The sequence below is a fragment of the Callorhinus ursinus genome, unplaced genomic scaffold, assembly GCF_003265705.2.
Source record: "Callorhinus ursinus isolate GAN/ISIS: 27379988/994484 unplaced genomic scaffold, GSC_fseal_2.0 scaffold29, whole genome shotgun sequence".
In the NCBI taxonomy this organism is placed as follows: domain Eukaryota; kingdom Metazoa; phylum Chordata; class Mammalia; order Carnivora; family Otariidae; genus Callorhinus; species Callorhinus ursinus.
The window spans coordinates 10,717,074-10,736,829 of NW_027397091.1; the positions used below are offsets into that span (position 1 = coordinate 10,717,074).

Genomic DNA, 19,756 nt, shown 5'->3' on the forward strand with positions numbered 1-19,756 from the left:
AAAGACTTAAATGTGAGACAGGAGTCCATCAAAATCCTAAAGGAGAACACAGGCAGCAACCTCTTCGACCTCAGCCGCAGCAACTTCCTCCTAGATTCATTGCCAAAGGCAAGGGAAGCGAGGGCAAAAAGGAACCACTGGGACTTCATCAAGATAAAAAGCTTTTGCACAGCAAAGGAAACAGTCAACAAAACCAAAGACAACCGACAGAATGGGAGAAGGTACCTGCAAATGACCTATCAGATGAAGGGCTAGTATCCAAAATCTATAAAGAACTTATCAAACTCAACACCCAAAGAACAAATAATCCAATCAAGAAATGGGCAGAAGACATGAACAGGCATTTCTGCAAAGAAGACGTCCAAATGGCCAAAAGACACATGAAAAAGTGCTCAGCATCGCTCGGCATCAGGGAAATCCAAATCAAAACCTCAATGAGCTACCACTTCACACCACTCAGAATGGCTAAAATTAACAAGTCAGGAAACGACAGATGTTGGTGAGGATGTGGAGAAAGGGGAACCCCCCTACACTGTTGGTGAGAATGCAAGCTGGTGTAGCCACTCTGGAAAACATCATGGAGGTTCCTCAAAAAGTTGAAAATAGAGCTACCATATGACCCAGCAATTGCACTACTGGGTATTTACCCCAAAGATACAAATGTAGTGATCTGAAGGGGTACATGCACCACAATGTTTATAGCAGCAATGTCCACAATAGCCAAACTATGGAAAGAGCAAAGATGTCATCAACAGATGAATGGATAAAGAAGATATGGTATATATATATACAATGGCATATTATGCAGTCACCAAAAAATATGAAATCTTGCCATTTGCAATGACGTGGATGGAACTAGAGGGTATTATGCTAAGCAAAATAAGTCAATCAGAGAAAGACAACTATCGTATGATATCACTCAAATGAGGAATTTGAGAAACAAGACAGAGAATCATAGGGGAAGGGAGGGAAAAACGAAACAAAACTAGAGAGGGAGACAAACCATAAGAGACTATTAATCTCAGGAAACAAACTGAGAGTTGCTGGAGTAGAGGGGGGTGGGAGGGATGGGGTGGCTGGATGATGGACATTGGGGAGGGTATGTGCTACGGTGAGTGCTGTGAATTGTGTAAGACTGATGGATCACAGACCTATATCCCTGAAACAAATAATACATTTTATATTAATAAAAAAAATTTTTTTAAAAAGCAGCTAATGCCAGAGACCACACCCTTAACCACTAACCAATGGATACCTCTCAGGATACCATCAGTACCAAAAACACACAAAAAAAAACAGCAGTGGGAATGAAAAAGATCATTAAAACTCAAATTAAGGTCACCATATTTTTTTTAATAATTTATTTATTTATTTGAGAGACAGAAAATGAGCAGGGAGAAGGACAGAAGGAGAAGTAGATTCCTGGCTCATCAGGGAGTGGTATGTGGGGCTCCATCCCAGGACCCTTTGATCACGACCCGAGACAAAGGCAGCTGCCCAACTGACTGAGCTACTCAGGTACCCCAAAGGCCACCACATTGACTCAAAGCAAAACTATTTAGCTAAACAACAAAACACGCCACCAAAAAAATGTATTAAATACCAAATAAAGGAAAAGCTCAGATCTCTATACTAGCTCTTAAAATATACCTCTGTATATAATGATGTAATATTTAAAGACTTTGATAATTGTCAATTAAGTTATAAATTCAAATCTGCAAATTCTCCATCAAACTTCAAAAGGATAACAAGCTGACTCTTAAATTCATCAGGAAGAGAAAACTTTGGGAAAAAATGAAGAGGTATTCACCCTTCACGATACCATTTCTTATTAAAAGCTATTCTTAATTAAAACAGTGTGGTTTGAGTACAAACAGACAAATACATCAACGGAACAAAATAAAGCTAAAGTTCAGACACAGACACAAAAGCATTTGAATATTTAATACATGACATAGACAGTATTTCAAACGAGTAGGAAAAGACTGACTCTATGTGAGAGGTGGAGAGAACAGAGTGATGGGAGTCAGACTGTTTTATAACTGTACCTATCTACTGCTTCTCAGCTACAAATTCTCCCTTCACTGCCTGATCTGTGAAAATGGATATGGGCCCTTTAAATACGTTTGCTTTGCCAGCTGGCACACTGGTAGCTTTGTCAGTAGAGGGCACTGGAGACACACTGTAGGAGGGACGGGTGGCTTCTTAGGCAGGCCTGGAGAGTGTCAGTTTTTCTTCACTATTTGGCCCACATGGTATTCCCCAGTGCTAAGTGCCTGCAGGGTGCAGCTTTCTCCAGCATTTGGCCACCACATGTTTTCTCCAGCTCCTGATTCAGGCTACAGCAGCCTAGCTGGCAGCCCCAGAAAGAATAGAACTGTGCCCAGCTCAATTCACAAACCTTCTCCACCTTAAAGGCACAAAGAGTAAAGTGCCCCTGGGGACAGGGCCGTCTGGTGAGTCAAAAACCCCATCTTTATCCTGTGCAACAGAGGTTCAATTCGCATAGTTTCCTCATCCCCATGTGCCCACCTATGGGCCTGAGCTCACCTGTGCCCCACAGGATTGTTCCTGGTCTTACAGTGACTGTGGCCTGGGTAACCCAGCAACTTCTCTGCTAGGCAGTGGGCTGCAACCACACCTTCTTCAATGAGGTCCAAATCTCCTTCCAAGTTTATCCTTACCTGGGTATTCTCCCTCTGCCCTAGAATATATTTTGAGTTCTGTTTCCATCTTTGTAGTTACTCTCCTATCACTGTTTAACAGTTCTTTATATTAAACTTCCCCTATTTAATCTACTATGTGATTCATTTCCTAGTTGGACCCAGACTGATACAGTAACCTTGGGCAAATTACTAAATCTCTTCTGTATTTCAGTTTCCTTATCTGTGAAATGGGGATAAAAGTAGTGTCCTCAAAAGGTAACTGTGAGAACTAAATGACTGAATATATATAAACTACTGGAGAACAATGCATGGTATGTAACAGTCACCCAATGAACAATAGTTATTATTATTGGGTTATTCAAGATTATGTAGGGACAATTTGTTGGTTATTTCAGGAAAAAAATGCATTAAAGAAGTAAATGAAAAATAAATTATAAGTGTATTAGAAGAAAATATAGGTGACTATACTTATAATTATGAGAGAAACCTTAGGAAATGCAAAATACAAAAGCCACAAAAGAACAGTAAGTTTGACAAAAATTTTAAATTCTAATATAATAAAGCACATTGTAAGTAAAGTTAAAAGGCAAGCCACAAGAGATATGGAACAGTCAGTTCACAGAGAAATGCTAATGGCCTTTAAACATATGAAATTTCATTACCAATAAAATTTCATAATGAAAGAAATTAAAATTAAAATTAAAACTAATTGATACACTATTTCTTACCTATCACAGAAACCAGAAAGGATAAAGACTGGAACAAGTGAATAACCAAACTGACCAAACTGGCACATATAGAACATGCACCCAACAGCTACAAAATATATACTCTTTTAAAGTTCACATGGAATGCTTAACAAACATAGCATAAACTGGGCTATAAAGCAAGTTTCAAAAAGCTTCAAGGGACTGGAATCGTATAGAGGATGTTCTCTGACCACAGTGAAATTAAACTAGAAATCAAAAAAAAAAAAAAGCTAACTAAAAAGTCCTTAGGTAAATAAATTTGACAACTCCTATGAAAAAGACAAATTCCTTTACAAACACCCATGAGAGAAAAATATAATCTTATAATTGTTAAAGAAATTGAATCCATTTTTTTAAACTTCCCACAAAGAAAACTCCACTAACTTAGAATAACTAATGAATTCTCAGAAGAAATCATTCCAATCATGTGCAAATTCTTTCAAAGAGGAAAAATAATCCCCAATTCATTTTGTGAGGTCAGCCATAACATGATTCCAAAACCTGAAAATAATATTACAAGAAAGATAAATCAAGGCCAATCTATTACATGAACATAGATGTCAAAATCTTAAACATCAACAACTTAAATCCAGCAGAATATAAAAAGATAAAAATATGACCGAGAAGACTTTATGCCAAGAAGGGAACATTCAAAAATCAATCACAAATTTCATCATATTTAACAAAATAAAGGAGAAAAATCTTCATCTCAACAGACACAGAAAAGCATTTAATGATAATTTAATATACCCATTTATAATAAAAACTATCAGCAAACTAAGATTAGAAGGGAACTTCCTCAATCTGATAAAGTGTATCTATGACAGTCCAAAAGCTAGCAGAGGATATAGAATGGTGAAATATTTAATGCTCTCCTTCTAAGATCAGGAACAAAGCAAGGATGTACACTAACACCACTTATATTCAACATTGCACTGAATGTCATGGCCAAATGAAAAGTTTACAGATTGGAAAGGACAAAGCAAAGTTGCATGAGTCATAGGTAATATAACTGTGTATATAGAAATTCCATGGGAACCTATTTTTTCAAATGCTAGAATAAGTGATGGAATAACTTCACCAAGGCTAGTGAATTCAAAGCCAATATACAAAATTCAATTATATTTTTAAATTTAATAAAACAATTAGATATTGACATTTTAAACATATATACTTTATAATAACATCAAAAAACTAAGTATCTAGAATAAATCTAATAAAAGATACACATGACATTTATACTGAAAACCATAAAACAATGCTGAGAAAAGAAAGAGTAATGTTTATGTAAATATACATATTCTATGTTTGTGGGCTGGAATATTCAATATTGTTAAGACATCAATTGTCCACAAATGATTCTATATATTCAATGCAATACCAACCAAAATCCCAGCAGGGTTTTATTATGGACATTGACAAGCTGACTCAAAAATTTTATGAAAATGGTCAAACACCTAGAATAGCGAATATAATCTTAAAGAAAAAAAAAAGGAAGTTAAAAATCTTATACTACCAGGCATCAAGAATATACATACATATCAGCAGATATAAAGAATATAAAGCTACAGTAATCAAGCAGTATGGCACTGGCAATAAATAGGACAATGGAATAGAATAGGGGATACAGAAACAAGCCATTGCACGTATAGTCAGTCACCTGATTTGCCAACACAGTTATGTGAGAAGAACACTGTCCTTTCTATTGACAATGGCAATGAACCATTTGGATATCCGTAAGAGAAAAAAAAGTAATGTCAGCTCCTATCTCACATACACTAAAATTAATCTGAGCTTGATAACAGAGCTAAATGTGAAGGGTAAAAAATAATAGAACTAAACAAAAACAAAAACAAAAAACCTATTAGGGATGCCTGGTGGGCTCAGTCAGGAGAGCATGTGACTCTTGATCTCCAGGTCATGAGTTCAAGCCCCACACTGGGTGTAAAGCTTAACCCAGAACTATTAAAAGAAAACAATGGAGACAATCTTCATAACTTTGGGTAGACAAAGATTTCTTAAATAAAATATTTAAAAAATAACCATAAAATAAAAGGTTGGTAATTTAAACTACGTAAGAGTTAAAAACTTCAGTTCATCAGAAGATGGCATTAAAAGAGTGAAAAGGTGATCCACAGACTAGGAGGAGATATACATAATACAGTATCTGACAAGGGATCTATATCTAAAATATATAAAGTATTTGAACAAATCAATGAAAAAAGATAGTCCAATAAAAAATATGCAAAAGAATTTTGAACATACACTGCACAACAAGAATATCTAAATGGCCAATAGATATATCAAAAGGTTCTCAGTATCATTAGTCACCAGAGAAACTCAAATTAAAACAATAATGCCACTGCACACATACCAAAACAGATGAATTTCATTTTTTTTAAAGATTTTATTCATTTATAAGAGAGAGAGAGAGCACAAGCAGGGGGAGTGGCAGGCAGAGGGAAGGGAGAAGCAGGCTCCCCACCAAGCAGGGAGTCCAATGTGGGGCTCGATCCCAGGATCCTGGGATCATGATTTGAGCCAAAGGCAGACGCTTAACCAACTGAGCCACCCAGGCACCCCAAAATGGATGAATTTTAAAAAGAATAGCAATACCAAATGTTGGCCCTGGTGTAGAGTAATTAAAATGCTCATACACTGCTGGTGGGAGTATAGATTGTTAACAACTACTTTTGAAAACTGTCCAGCAGTATCAACTAAAGCAAAGCACATTATGTACCTAAACTTATCATCTAGTATAATGTTGAACAGAAGTGATGAGAGTGAACACTGCTATATTATCCCTGATCTTAAGGATAGGATCTTAATGATAAACCTATCATTCCAAATCTTAGGTTTATAACCAAGAGAATTAAGTACATATGTCTATCAAAGACATGTACAAGAATATTCATTGGAGCAGTCAAAAACTAGAAACTATTCAAATATCCTCTAAAGGAGAACAGATAATTTATTATATATTATATATTCATGCAATAAAATACTACTAAGTAATAAAAAGAAAAAATTACTGTGACACAAAACATGGGTCAATCTCACAGGCATATTATTAAGCAAAAAAAAAAAAAAAAAAAAAAAACAACCAGACACAGAGGTGTATGATTCCACTCATATAAATTTCAGGAATAAGCAAATTAATCTATGGTACTTAAAGTCAAAATTAAGGGAGAACAGGAGGAGGAGGGAAGGCAGAAGCAGAGTGTAAGAGGTATGGACTAGGAAGAGGCATAAAGAACTCTTCCGGGATTATAGAAATGTTCTGTATTTTTTTAAGATTTTATTTATTTATTTTAGAGAGAGAGAGCATGCACAAACTGGGGAGGAAGAGGAACAAGCAGACTCCATGCTAGTGCGGAGCGAGGAACCCAATGCGGGGCTAGATCCTAGGACCCTGAGATCATAACCTGAACTGAAATCAAGAGTCTGATGCTCAACCAACGGAGCCACCCAGGCACCCTGTAAATGTTCTGTATTTTGACATGGAAATGTTTTATAGCTTGACCTGGGTAATGGTTTACATAGCTGTATACATTTAAAAATTCATGCAGCTTTATAATTAAAATATGTGCATTTCATGTGTATTTGTAAAATATTAGATATATCTTATATGTACTGGTGTGGGAAAAATCTCTAAAACATCCTATTTAAAGAAAAAAAGTTTCATAATAATATGTACATATATTTTTTAAAAAATACATGTGTGAAACTGTGTTTCTATTACATAAAAATATAGATAAATGCACTGTATTTTACTGGTTAAACCCCTCCAAGGAGAAAGGGATGAGAAAGAAAGATTTGGAAGAGCAACAGCAAATTTTATTTACATCATTTGAATTTTCTAACAAAAAAAATATATTATTTGTGTATTTCAAATCATAAAATTAATAGAATATGCTAACTCACAGGTTAAATGTCTATAATTTCAAGAAGATGGAGGAGAATGATCAACCTCTAACAAAGACTTGAACATAAGCTTTTTTACAAAATAGTAAAATTTTTTACAAAATTGAGAGCAATGTTGTTCTCAATACTACTCCAAGCAAGAATGGTAGAAAACACTAGATTGACTAAGTCTTTAGGAGGCATCATATAGTAATATTCATAGTTCTTTAGAGAACAGAGATGTGTTATAATGTCCACATACCACTCAGTGCTCCAACAGCTCCAAAATTTAAGGATTTTCCATCCATTATGCTGGCATCACACTCAATTTCACCCAAGAGATTTAGATTAGATCCCATTCCTGCATTTGTAAAAGGAGAATCCTAAGAGATAAAAACAAAAATTAAAATACCGTTAGTCTTAAAGAAGATTTAATGTCAATCCTTTATAACTGTTCCAAAAACTAGAAAGGGAAAGAACACTCTCAATTCCTTGCATGATACCAGTACTTCCCTGATTCCAAAACAAGACAAAGACATCATGACGGAAGAAAACTACAGGCTAGTATATCTTGAGACTATAGACACAAAAATCCTCAAGAAAATGCTAGCAAACCAAATGCAGCAAAACATAAAAGTCTTATACACCATGAACAAGAAGGATCCCAGGGAAGCACGTTTGGTTTTAATATGTGAAACTTAATGTGATACACCATGTTAATAAAGAAAAAAATAAAGAAAATAAACTAAATAGAAAAAACAGGATCATACTAATAAACACAAAAAAAGCATTTAACAAAATCCAATACCCTTTCATGAGAAAAGCACTCAACAAACTAGAAACAGAAGGGAACTTCCTATATATGATATTATAAAGGACATCTACAAAAAGTCCAGAGTGAACATCGTAATTAATGGTGAAAAACTGAATGTTTTCCCTTAAGATCAGGGATAATACAGCAATGTTCACTCTCGTCACTTCTATTCAACATTATACTGGATATTCTGGACAAAACAATTAGGCAAGAAAAAGAAATAATGAGCGTCTACATTAGAAAAGAAAAAGTAAAATTATCTCTTGGTAGAAGAGGACATGATCTTGTATACAAAAACTCCTAAGGACTCCACTAAAAAACTATTAGGACTGATAAATAAGTTCAACAGGGTTTCAAGATATAAGATCAATATACAAAAATCAACTGTTATTTCTACATATTAGCAATGAACAATGTGAAGATGAAATTCAGAAAACAATTCCACTTACAATAACATCAAAAAGAATAAAATACTTAGGAATAAATTCAACAAAAGAAGTAGAAGATTTATACACTGAAAACTATAAAACATGTTAAGAAAAAATTAAAGACCTAAATAAATATAAGGACAGTCATGTACATAGATCAAAAGGTTTAATATCTTTAAGACAGCAATACTCTACAAAATTGATCAGCTTCAACACAATCTCATATCAAATCCTAACTACGTTTTTTGCAGAAATTGACAAACTAACCCTGAAGTTCATAAGGAAATGCAAGGAACTCAGAATCACAAAAATAATCTTCAAAAGAAAAATAAAATCGGAGGGTTCACACTTCTAAGTTTTATAACTTACTACACAACTACAGTAATCAAGACTGTGTGATATAGCTAAGGACAGACATATAGATCAATGCAATAGAACTGAGTGTCCAGATACAAGCGTTATATTTATGGTCAATTCAACAACGATGCCAGAACAATTCAATAAACAAAGGATAGTCTTTTCTATAAGTGGAGCTGGGACTATGGATATTCAATCCAAGAGAACAAAGTTGGATTCTATCTCATACCATATACAAAAATTAACTCCAAGTGGATCAAAGGCCTAAATATGAGTTAAAACTATAAAACCATTCAAAGAAAACATTAGGGCAAATGTTTATGACCTCGGATTAGGCAGTGGTTTCCTAGATATGAAACTAAAAGCACAAGCAACCAAAGAAAAAACTAGAATTTGGATGTCATCAAATTAAAACTTTTGAGTTTTAAAGTATACAATAAAAGTAAAATAAAAAAAAAACTCAGAATGGGGGCAGGGGGACTGTAAATTGTTTATCCATAAGAAATTTGTATCCAGGATATATAAAAATTTCCCACAATTCTAAAATAAAAATACAATTTTAAAATGGATAAAGGATATGAATGAACATTTCTCCAAAGAAGGTATATAAATGGCCAATAAGCACATGAAAAGATGCTCAACACCATTACTCATCAAGGAAGGGCAAATCAAAACCACAACAAACTACTACTTCACACCCACAATTCCACTTAAAATAACATCAAAAAGAATCATAAAGACAGATGTGTTGGCAAGGATATAAAGAAATTAGAACCCTTACACATTGCTGATGGGAATGTAAAATGGTACAGCCACTTTGGAAAACATCTGGAAACCCCTCAAAAACTTAAACATAAAGTTACCATTTGACCCAACAGTTCCACTTCTAGGTATATACCCAAGAGAAGTGAATTGTCTACACAAAACTTGTACCCATATATTCACAACAGCTTGTAATACTCATATGCCAGCATTTCTGGAACAACTCAAATGCCCACCAACTGATGAATGGGTAAGTAAAACATGGTATATCTATACAATGGAGTATTAATCAGAAATAAAAAGTAATGAAGTACTGATGTATGGCAAAATATGGATGAACCTTAAAAACATAATGCTAATCAAAGAAGTCAGTCACAAAAGATCACATACCAGATGATCCAATTTATATGAAACTTCAAGAAAGGCAAATCCATAAAGTAGATTAGTGATTGCCAGGAGTTGCAGAAGGGGGAATGGGGAGTGACAGCTAATATGTACTGTGTTTCTTTTTGTGGTGATTCAGATGAAATAAAAGTAGATGGTGTGACAGCTGCAGAACTTTATGAAAATACTAAAAACAAGTGAAATGTATACTATAAAAGTGAATTTTACAGTATATGAATTATATCTTTAAAAAGATATCATGAAAGGGGCACCTGGGCTGCCCAGTTGTTTGAGCATCCGACTCTTGATTTCGGCTCAGGTCATAATCTCAGGATTGTGAGATCAAGCCCCACATCAGACTCCACACTAAGCATGGAGCCTGCTTGAGATTCTCTCCCTCTCCCCCCTTCTCTCTCTCTCTCTCTAATAAATAAAATCTTTTTAAAAAATAAATAAATAAATAAAAAGATACCATGAAGGAAAAAAAAAGCTTGTATCAGCAGACTACACAGAACACAAAGGCCTGGTATCAGAAGGGCACACAATGTGATGAGCACTGGGTCATATATGCAACTAATGAATAACTGAACATTACATCAAAAACTAATGATGAATTATATGTTAGCTAATTGAATTTAAATTTAAAAAATGAAAAAAAAGAAGTCAGCCATGTATTTGCAATCTAAAAGAAAGACACTTATTTTTCTAATACTGCGAATAAAGTTTTTAAAAATATATACCACTAGTCTTGTTATGTCAATATAATACCATACATGATTTCCAACCACAGATATGGAAAAAAAATCTAACGATATAAAATCTTACAATAAAATAAACATCATGGGGACAAACTCCCAAAAGACTTCATAAAAAAAAAAGAAGAAGAAGAAGAAGAAGAGAAAGAAAAAGAGCCGGGGTTGGAAAGATTAGATTGACGCTCCTTAGAGTCACTGCACAGATTAAAGGCCTACTCCAAAATAAAGGCCATAAAAATGAACAACTCTACCTCACATTCTAGAAAACTGAGTCAATCCAGAAAACTAACTCTGTTCTAAGGTAAGACCTTAGGTCTTACCAAGATCCAAGAAACCTGACCACAATATTAAACCTTCTTAATATGTACCTATAACTAGAGCAAAGGGGTCAGGGATTGGAGAACAGAGCTTTTGTCCTAATGCAGTTAAATAACCGAACAGTCCACAGAATTTTAAAAATAAGATCACAGGATGGAAAAAAAAAAAGGCTATATAATTATATAGAAATGAGTTAATAATGAGATAATAAATGCTTTCAGCACCAAAAGGAAATGGCCCACTATGAGACAGAGAAGTTAACAGCAGGCTTCCTGAACACAGCCAGGAAGCTAGAAAATTCCAGTTGGTGGAAACGATGTGAGCAACATATAGGCAATGGGAAAAGTGTCAGAGCCACAGAAGACACATTCAGCAAAAAGGATTTACTGGAGCCAAATCTGAAGATTAAGACACGCTATTCATCAGAATCTGAACCTGATTAAAAAACACTGAGAAGCCAGTCAAGATTTCTGTATAAGAGAAAATCGAGATGGGTGTTTTGGTCAAGGAAACAAACAGACATTTACACGTTGTATGAGAAGGAAGGAGAGGAGAATGAAATCAGTGAGACCAAACTGAGGGCTATTTTACAACATAGGCTTGAAATACTAACTACCTGGCATGGAAATGATAGTAGAAGGAATAGAAAAAAAAGAGAGACAGAGAGAAGGGAAAGGATCAGAACTGTGAAACTTGAGAAATAAATAAAACCATGAATAAGAAAAGGCATTTTATGAGATGGAGGAAAGAGTATGCATAATTAAGCATAAGGATTTTGAATAAGGACTTCCAACTTAATCTTTCTAGCTAAATCAGTTCATAACTAAATCTGGGGAAAGAGATCACAACCAAAGAAAAATTATGGTTTAAAAACAGATGAAGACTGAATTCTTGCCCTGGATCTTCTCATATTTTGAGAACAGAGCAAAAGAGATTATAAGCAAGTAAATTACCACATTACAAAGGTTTGGGGGTTTTGGTTTTTAGGGTGTTTTTTTACTGCATATAACCTCCCTTGCCTAGTCATGTATATCTTCAAAGTGTGGAAAAGGAACTGAAATGTGAGAAAAATGTAAAGCAGCTACCTATATGTAGTAATTCCCAAAATACACATGCAAGATTGTACCAGTGTATACACTATCTCAACAATCTTTTAAATGAAATATATCAGCTAATCAGCTCTGCAAAATTTTTAACATAATCCAATTAGAAATCACAAACTGAACAAAGTTATTCTGAAAATGACTACTGCATGATGGTTTAAATTTGACATTTTAAAAATACATAAGAAAAAGTATATAAGAAAATTAAAAGATATCTTAGCAACTTTTTTCAAAAATATTTCTCCTACTTCAAAATACATTAATAATTTCAGGGGCACCTGGCTGGCTCAGTCAGTAGTAGAGTGTGTGACTCCATCTGGGGGTTGTAAGTTTGAGCCCCACGTTTGGCACAGAGATTACTTAAAAATTTAAAAATATATTTAAAAAATACATATATATTTATAACTTCAAAAGTATGTCTACTGAACTTCTGCTTCTGACTATGAAGGCATAATAGGGATTATATTTATCTTTCTAACTAGATAATCAGGCAAAATATGTAACAAATGGACTTCAATCAATAGCCAGCACTGGACTGTGATCCTGAAAGAAGAGACACAAATCAAGATGCCTCAACTTAATTCCCAGAGATATTTTCCAGGCCATAGCACAGGGAAGAGAAACCCAAAAGAGAGCCAACATTCTTCCAGGAGGAGACAAAGTTATAAGTTTAAGGAGGCTAGGAGGCTAGTACAGGGTACAAAAAGGAAAGAGCTAGAGAGAGAACTCCAGAGATTCTGAGTCTTTAAATAATTATTAGTCTGCGTATATTTATTAGGAAACTACCAAGACCATAGGAAGCAGCTCTGGAAAACAGTAAGCTGAACAATCTCTGGAGCTCACACAGAGGTGAGAAGAGTTCATCTTCCCATCAGCCAGAGTGAGGCTATCAGGGAAAGTCTCAGGAAGTAATGCCACAAAAATTAGACCAAATTAGCCTTAGAAAGTTTACTCTGGACTGGCACTAAAAAATTTTTAAAGGAAGCCTCAAAAAAATCAAAATGATTTACATGAACAAGTGTCCCAAAACAAAGTTCTACAATAGCTAACTCCCGAAGATATAAAATTCACAATGATTAGTATAAAACCAAAGATGACCAGACATATAAATAAGCAGAAAACTATGGCCCATAACCAGAAGAAATTACAAACAATGAAAAGAGATCCAGAAATGACACAGATAATAGAATTAGTGAACAATTCCAATGCTAGCTAACAATGTTAAAATAGCTCTCACAAACATACTCTGTATGTTCACGTAGGTATAGGAAAACATGAGGGTAAAAAGGAAAGAAAAGGAAGCTATAAAAAAATAAATAAATTGAACTGCTAAGAAGAAAAATATAATAATCTAAGGTGAAAAACACTTTGGAACAGAAAAAGCATTTGCATTAGGCAAAAATGAAGGAATTCTGAATGAAGTATGGACTTCAGTTAATTATAATGTGTCAAATCAGGTTCATTAATTGTGAAAAATACACCATACTATAATGTAAACATCAATAATAGGGGAAATCAGGTGTTGGGTATATGGTAATTCTCTGAATTTTTCTGTAAATCTAAAACTGTTCTAAAATTAAAAGTTTCTTTAAAGAAAAATCAACCCACAGCTTGGGAGAAAAATTCTTACAAAACATACATAAAGGTAAGGGACTTATATCCAGAATATATAAAAAATTCACATGACTTAGTAAGACAAAACAATCCAGAGTTTTTAATAGCAAACAATTTTATGTACTGATTGCAAATAACATATGAAAAGATGCATAACATCATTAGCCATTAGGGAAATGCAAGTTAAAACCACTATATAAACTCTAAAATGGTTTAAAATAAAATGAAATAAAATAAAATAATAAAAATGGCTAAAATTAAGAGAACAGACAATAGCAAGTATTGGCAAGAATGTGGAACAACTGCAACCCTCATCCATTGCTAATGAGAATGAAAATAGCAAATAGCTTGGCAGTTTCTTTACTGTTAAGCATATACTTACCATAGATCCAGAAATTCTACTCCTGAGTATATATCCAAGAAAAATGAAAGCACATGTCCACATAAAGTCTTGAATAGAAATGTTTATATCAGCTTTAATCAGAACAGCCAAAAACTGGAAACAACCCAAATGCCCATCAACTGGTAAATGGACAAACAAATTATGATGTATCAACACAATGAAATACTGTTCAGCAATAAAGGAACAAACCTCTAATGTCCCAACAATAGGAAGGAAAATCAAAAGCATCATGCTAAGGGAAAGAAGCCACTCACAAAAGACCACATATAATACGATTCTATTTAATCCAAATTCTAGAAAAGGTCAAATTATGGTAAAAAGTAGACAATGGTTGCCAGGGGCCACTGAAAGAAAGGGATCCCCTGCAGAAAGGCATTAAGAGGGAATGTTGGAGGTGATGGAAATATTATATATGATTGTATTGGTGGTTACATGATTGTATACATTTGTCATAACATCAAATTATACACTTAAAATTGGCTAATTTTGTTGTATATTATACTTTGATAAAACTGACAAAAAAGTGTACTTCTCACTTGATATAAACCAATCACCAATATACTAACTTTCCCCTTATAAAAAAATATACCTAAGTTTTTTAAATGGTCATTTGTTGTTTTCTGACCTGAATCATTTTGTACAACTAGAAATCATTATGCCCAATCAGTAGCAAACAATCCTAAAATCTGTCAGACCCTGTTATTCTCATGTTCAAAAAACTTACAATGGTTTCCCATAATACTTAGAATAAAATCTAAAGTCCTAATTTCCAAGGTTTACAAGGCCCAACATGACCTGGCCCCTTCCTCCCTCACATATCCTATGTACCAGCCACAGTGACTTCCCTGCAATTCCATGAGCACAGCGAGAACATTCCCACCTCAGGGCTTTTACATTTGTTCATTTACTCCTTTGAAATGCTGAGTTTAGTGAGTGGCTCTAGTAGGAGAAAGAGCCAATAAATAAAGACTGTGTGTGGGATGCCCGGGTGGCTCAGTCGGTTAAGCGTCTGCCTTCAGCTCAGGTCATGATCCCAGGGTCCTGGGATCGAGTCCCGCATCAGGCTCCTTGCCCAGCAGGGAATCTGCTTCTCCCTCTGCTGCTCTTCCTGCTTGTGCTCTCTCTCACTATGTCAAATAAATAAATAAAATCTTAAAAAAAAAGACTGTGCACATGTGTGTGCAGAAACACATATATACACATGTGTATAAATAGCTGATGTCCTATAGTGATGTGTTATGAAGAAGAATAAAGTGGAATAAGAACAGATAATAGGGTACTTTTCCCTCTAATCAAAAACTCCCTTCCCCAACATCTTCACATGGGTTTCTCCTCCATTTCATTTAGGTCTCTGCTCAAATGGTATCAGAGGGCTGTCCCCTTAACTGAGTTATTAGCATTTCGCCAACTTTCCCAACCTTTCTTTTTCCTCTTACTATCTTATGTTTTTTTTAAGATTTTATTTATTTATTTGACAGAGAGAGACAGTGAGAGAAGGAACACAAGCTGGGGGAGTGGGAGAGGGAGAACTAGGCTTTCCGCAGAGCAGGGAGCCCGATATGGGGCTTGATCCCAGGACCCTGAGATCATGACCTGAGCCAAAGGCAGACTAGCTTAACGACTGAGCCACCCAGGCACCCCTATCTTACGCTTCTTTATGGCACTTTCACTACCTGACATTATATGTACTTTTTGTTTGTCTAATTCTCTCCATAGAATGTTAAGCCCATAGTACAGTAATTTGTCTTTTTGGGTGTTGTATCCTGATGTCTAACGTATGTTTGGCACTTAGTAGGTACTGAATAAATATTTGTAGAATGAATGAACAGGAGCTAACTACAACTCGATACAAATTGAATAGTTGATCATTGTGAACTATAACCTCTTAAGCTGATGCTTATTGATTCCTACAAGTTACACTTATAGAGAAATGCCAGAATAATGTAACAGAGTATTAAGAATCCAATCTTTTCACAATTAAAACAAGAGAAATGCAATAAACTCAAGCAAGCATTTTCAGCTTCTAAAAGATGAAATTTTAAAAGCAAAATATTTTTGTTTACTCATAACTTTTTTAAACTGTTTTTTTTTATATTTTTTATTTATTTGACACAGAGAGAGAGTGAGAGAGAGAGAGCACAAGCAGGGGGAGCGGCAGGCAGAGGGAAAGGGAGAAGCAGGCTCTCTGCTGAGCAAGGAGCCTGATGCAGCACTCGATCCCAGGACGCTGGGATCATGACCTGAGCTGAAGGCAGCCACTTAACTAACTGAGCCACTCAAGGGCCCATAACTTTCAGACGAGACAAAAGTTTTACAAATTAAGATCCCTCTGACTGCTTGACCCAACAAAGAGAGGGTGGGAAGGCCAAGATGTAGGAGCTACATCCCCATCATGACATGTAAACCCTATTAACAAAATTTGGAAACACCAAGCCAAGGCAAAGATCTGCAAAGCATTACTCTTTCACTATAAACTACAACCTGTATTACCCATTTAATGTCCTTTGCTGAAAGCATAAAATAAAATAAGAACTGTTTGCAAGGCTATAGGGTATACTGTACCTCTGGGGATCTATTATGAGACCTCTATTAACAGCTCTTACAGATGCAAACAATTTAGTTTTCAAATGCCTTACAAAAACCAGACTGGCACATTATAAAATCATTTTTATATAAAATGATTTATGTTTGTCCAATTTCTAATCTTCCTTTAAGAAGTTAGACACTTACAGAAAATTACTAATATGTTAGTATTCATACCTTGTTATTCTAGTGCAAATCAACAAACACATCATTAGAAGAATAAAATATAGAATGAAATTATGTGATAATATAGTTTCTTACTCAAATTAAGTATGCTAAGATATCAGAATTATTTTAATTATAGCTTTCATTAACAAGCAGGTAGCTTTATTAATCTAAAGCTGATGAGAAAGAGGGAAAAAACAAACAGCTTCTAAAACAAACTATTTGACTTTTTCTTAAACAGAGTAATAAAAACAGGATGTATACCCCAAGTTGTTACAGTCTTTTTCAAACTAATACTGGTAAAACCTGTGCAGTACACCTAGCCTAGCTGACACTATCCTAAGAATTACAAATTCCTGGTATTTTATCATTAATTCTCATTATTTACAGGATGAACAGAGACCAGTGAAAAAGTATTACCAAAAAATCATTTGGGGATTTTTTGTTTGTTTGTTTTGCAGCTAATTAAGGTCAAACTTTCAAGAACTGGATTACTGGAAGATTTCCAATTTAGATTCCTCTGTGGTGGTATAGGTTAAGTTTCATTCATTCAACAAATATTTATTGGACACCTATGTGCCAGGCAAATCTTTTCCGTAAAGCGCCAGATATATTATATAGTTCAGGCTTTGTGGGCCACACAGGCAATTCCACAACTACTCAATTCTGCCTTTGTAGCATGAAAGCAGCCAGAGAAAATACAAAAAGGAATAAGCATGGCTTTGTTCCGATAAAACTTCATTTATAAACACGGAAATTTAAATTTCATATAATTTTCTGATGTCATGAAACATTATTCTTCTTTTGACTTGTTCTCCAACCATTTAAAAAAGTAAAAACCATTTTGAGCTTGCAGACCATTCAAAAACAAGCAGCAGTCCAGATTTGGCTTTCAGGCCATAGTTTGTAAATCTGTGATGTAAACCATGGGGATACAGCAAAACAGAAAAATATCCTTCCCACGTGCAGCTCCCATTCTAGCTACAGGAGAAAGACAATAAGACATTAAATAAATTAGTTGGCATATTACATAGCAGTAAACATGATGGAGAAAAATGAAACAGGCCAGGAGATGGGGTGCTGGGTATGGTCAGAGGGTTATAATGAGGAGACAAGAAAACTACAGGGGTAATTACAACTTATTTTTCTTTTCAAGTGTTTGTTTATTTATTGATTGATTGATTGATTGATTTTAATTCATGAGAGAGAGAGAGGCAGAGGCAGAGGGAGAAGCAGGCTCCCCGCCTAGCAGGGAGCCACCAGTGTTTATTTTGACATAACTTCAGACTTGCAATAGTAGTATAGTATCTAGAACATATTAAGAACTCCTAATAACCAAAAAACAACCCAATTCAAAAATGGCCAAAGGACTTGAATGAATAGACTTCAAAAGACACTTCTCTGAAGAAGATAGATGAATGGTCAACAGGCACATGAAAAGATGTTCAACATCATTAATCATTAGAGAAATAAAAATCATAAGCACAGTGAGGTACCACTTCATACCTATGAGGATGGCTAAAGTCACAAAGATGAAAAAGAACAAGTGCTGCTGGGAGAAACTATACATTGCTACTAGTAATATGAAATGGGTTAGCTGCTGTGGAAACAGTTTGGTGATTCCACAAAAAGTTAAACACGCAGTCAGTATGACTTCACGATTTGGTACTCAAATACTTGTACAGGAATGTTCACAGCAACACTTTTCACAATTGTGAAGACAGAAACGACTTAGATGTCTATCAATAGATGAAGGGATAAATTGTGGCATAATCATGAACAATGTTGAATAATGCTCTACAAAATAAATGAAGTTCTGACACATGCTACAATATGAATGAACCTTAAAAACATTATGCTAAGTGAAAGAAGTCAGACACAAAAGATCATATATTGTATGATTCCATTTATATGAAAGATCCAGTACAGGTAAATCCATAGAGACAGAAAGCAGACTGGTGGTTGCTGCGAGGCTAGGAAAGGAGGGAATAGAAAGCAACTGCTTATAAGGTACAGGATTCCCTTTGGGGAGATAAAAATGTTTCCGGAACAAGACAGAAAGTGGTAGTGGTACAATATTTGAATGTTTGAATGCCACTGAATTACTTTAAAATGAGTGATTTTGTGCTCTATGAATTTCACCTCAATTAACCACCGAAAAAAGCAAACACAAAAGACTAACATACAGCATGATTCCATTTCAGACCAGGCTTTACCCCAGAGTGACTGAAGGGGGTGTAAGTAGCCTTCTGGAGGGCTGTAAATGTGTTTCCTTAACTGGGTGCTAGTTCTATGGGGCTACATTCACTCTGAAAAATTCAAGGAGCTATCCCTTACAATAAATGTGCATATTTTTCTATGTGTACACTATATTTCGTTAAAAAGTTTTGAAACTATAATGTATACTTTCGAAAATAAAAGATTAACTGCAATTTTTTTAAACTATTACCATTGTGGGGTAAAGGATACAAGTAATCTCTCTGTATTATTTCTTACAACTGCATATGAATCTACAATAATCTTAAAATGTTCTTTAAAAAGAATCAGAAAATAGAATTTCCAGATTCCCATTCCCAAAGATTCTGATTTAGGTCATCTGAGGTGAAGACAAGGAATCTTCATTCTTTTTAACGAGCTATCTTAAGTAATTCTAATTCAGGTGGACCACAACCCTCACCTTGAGAAACTCCAACCTAAATGAACGCCATAAGCTGTTTAACTTCACTATCTCTGTGAACCCCATCTAGAGGAG

General features: G+C 34.8%; 1 protein-coding gene across 1 annotated transcript in view; it reads right to left on the reverse strand.

Moving 5' to 3' along the window:
• TASP1 (taspase 1) overlaps positions 1–19,756 on the reverse strand; it is a 264,833-nt gene that overhangs the window by 219,603 nt on the left and 25,474 nt on the right. The window contains exons 5-6 of the mRNA XM_073878472.1: positions 7,581–7,701; positions 2,551–2,704 (exon numbers count right to left, since the gene is read on the reverse strand). Of these exons, the coding sequence (XP_073734573.1) occupies positions 2,551–2,704; positions 7,581–7,701 (275 nt within the window). The remainder of the gene's footprint in view (positions 1–2,550; positions 2,705–7,580; positions 7,702–19,756) is intronic.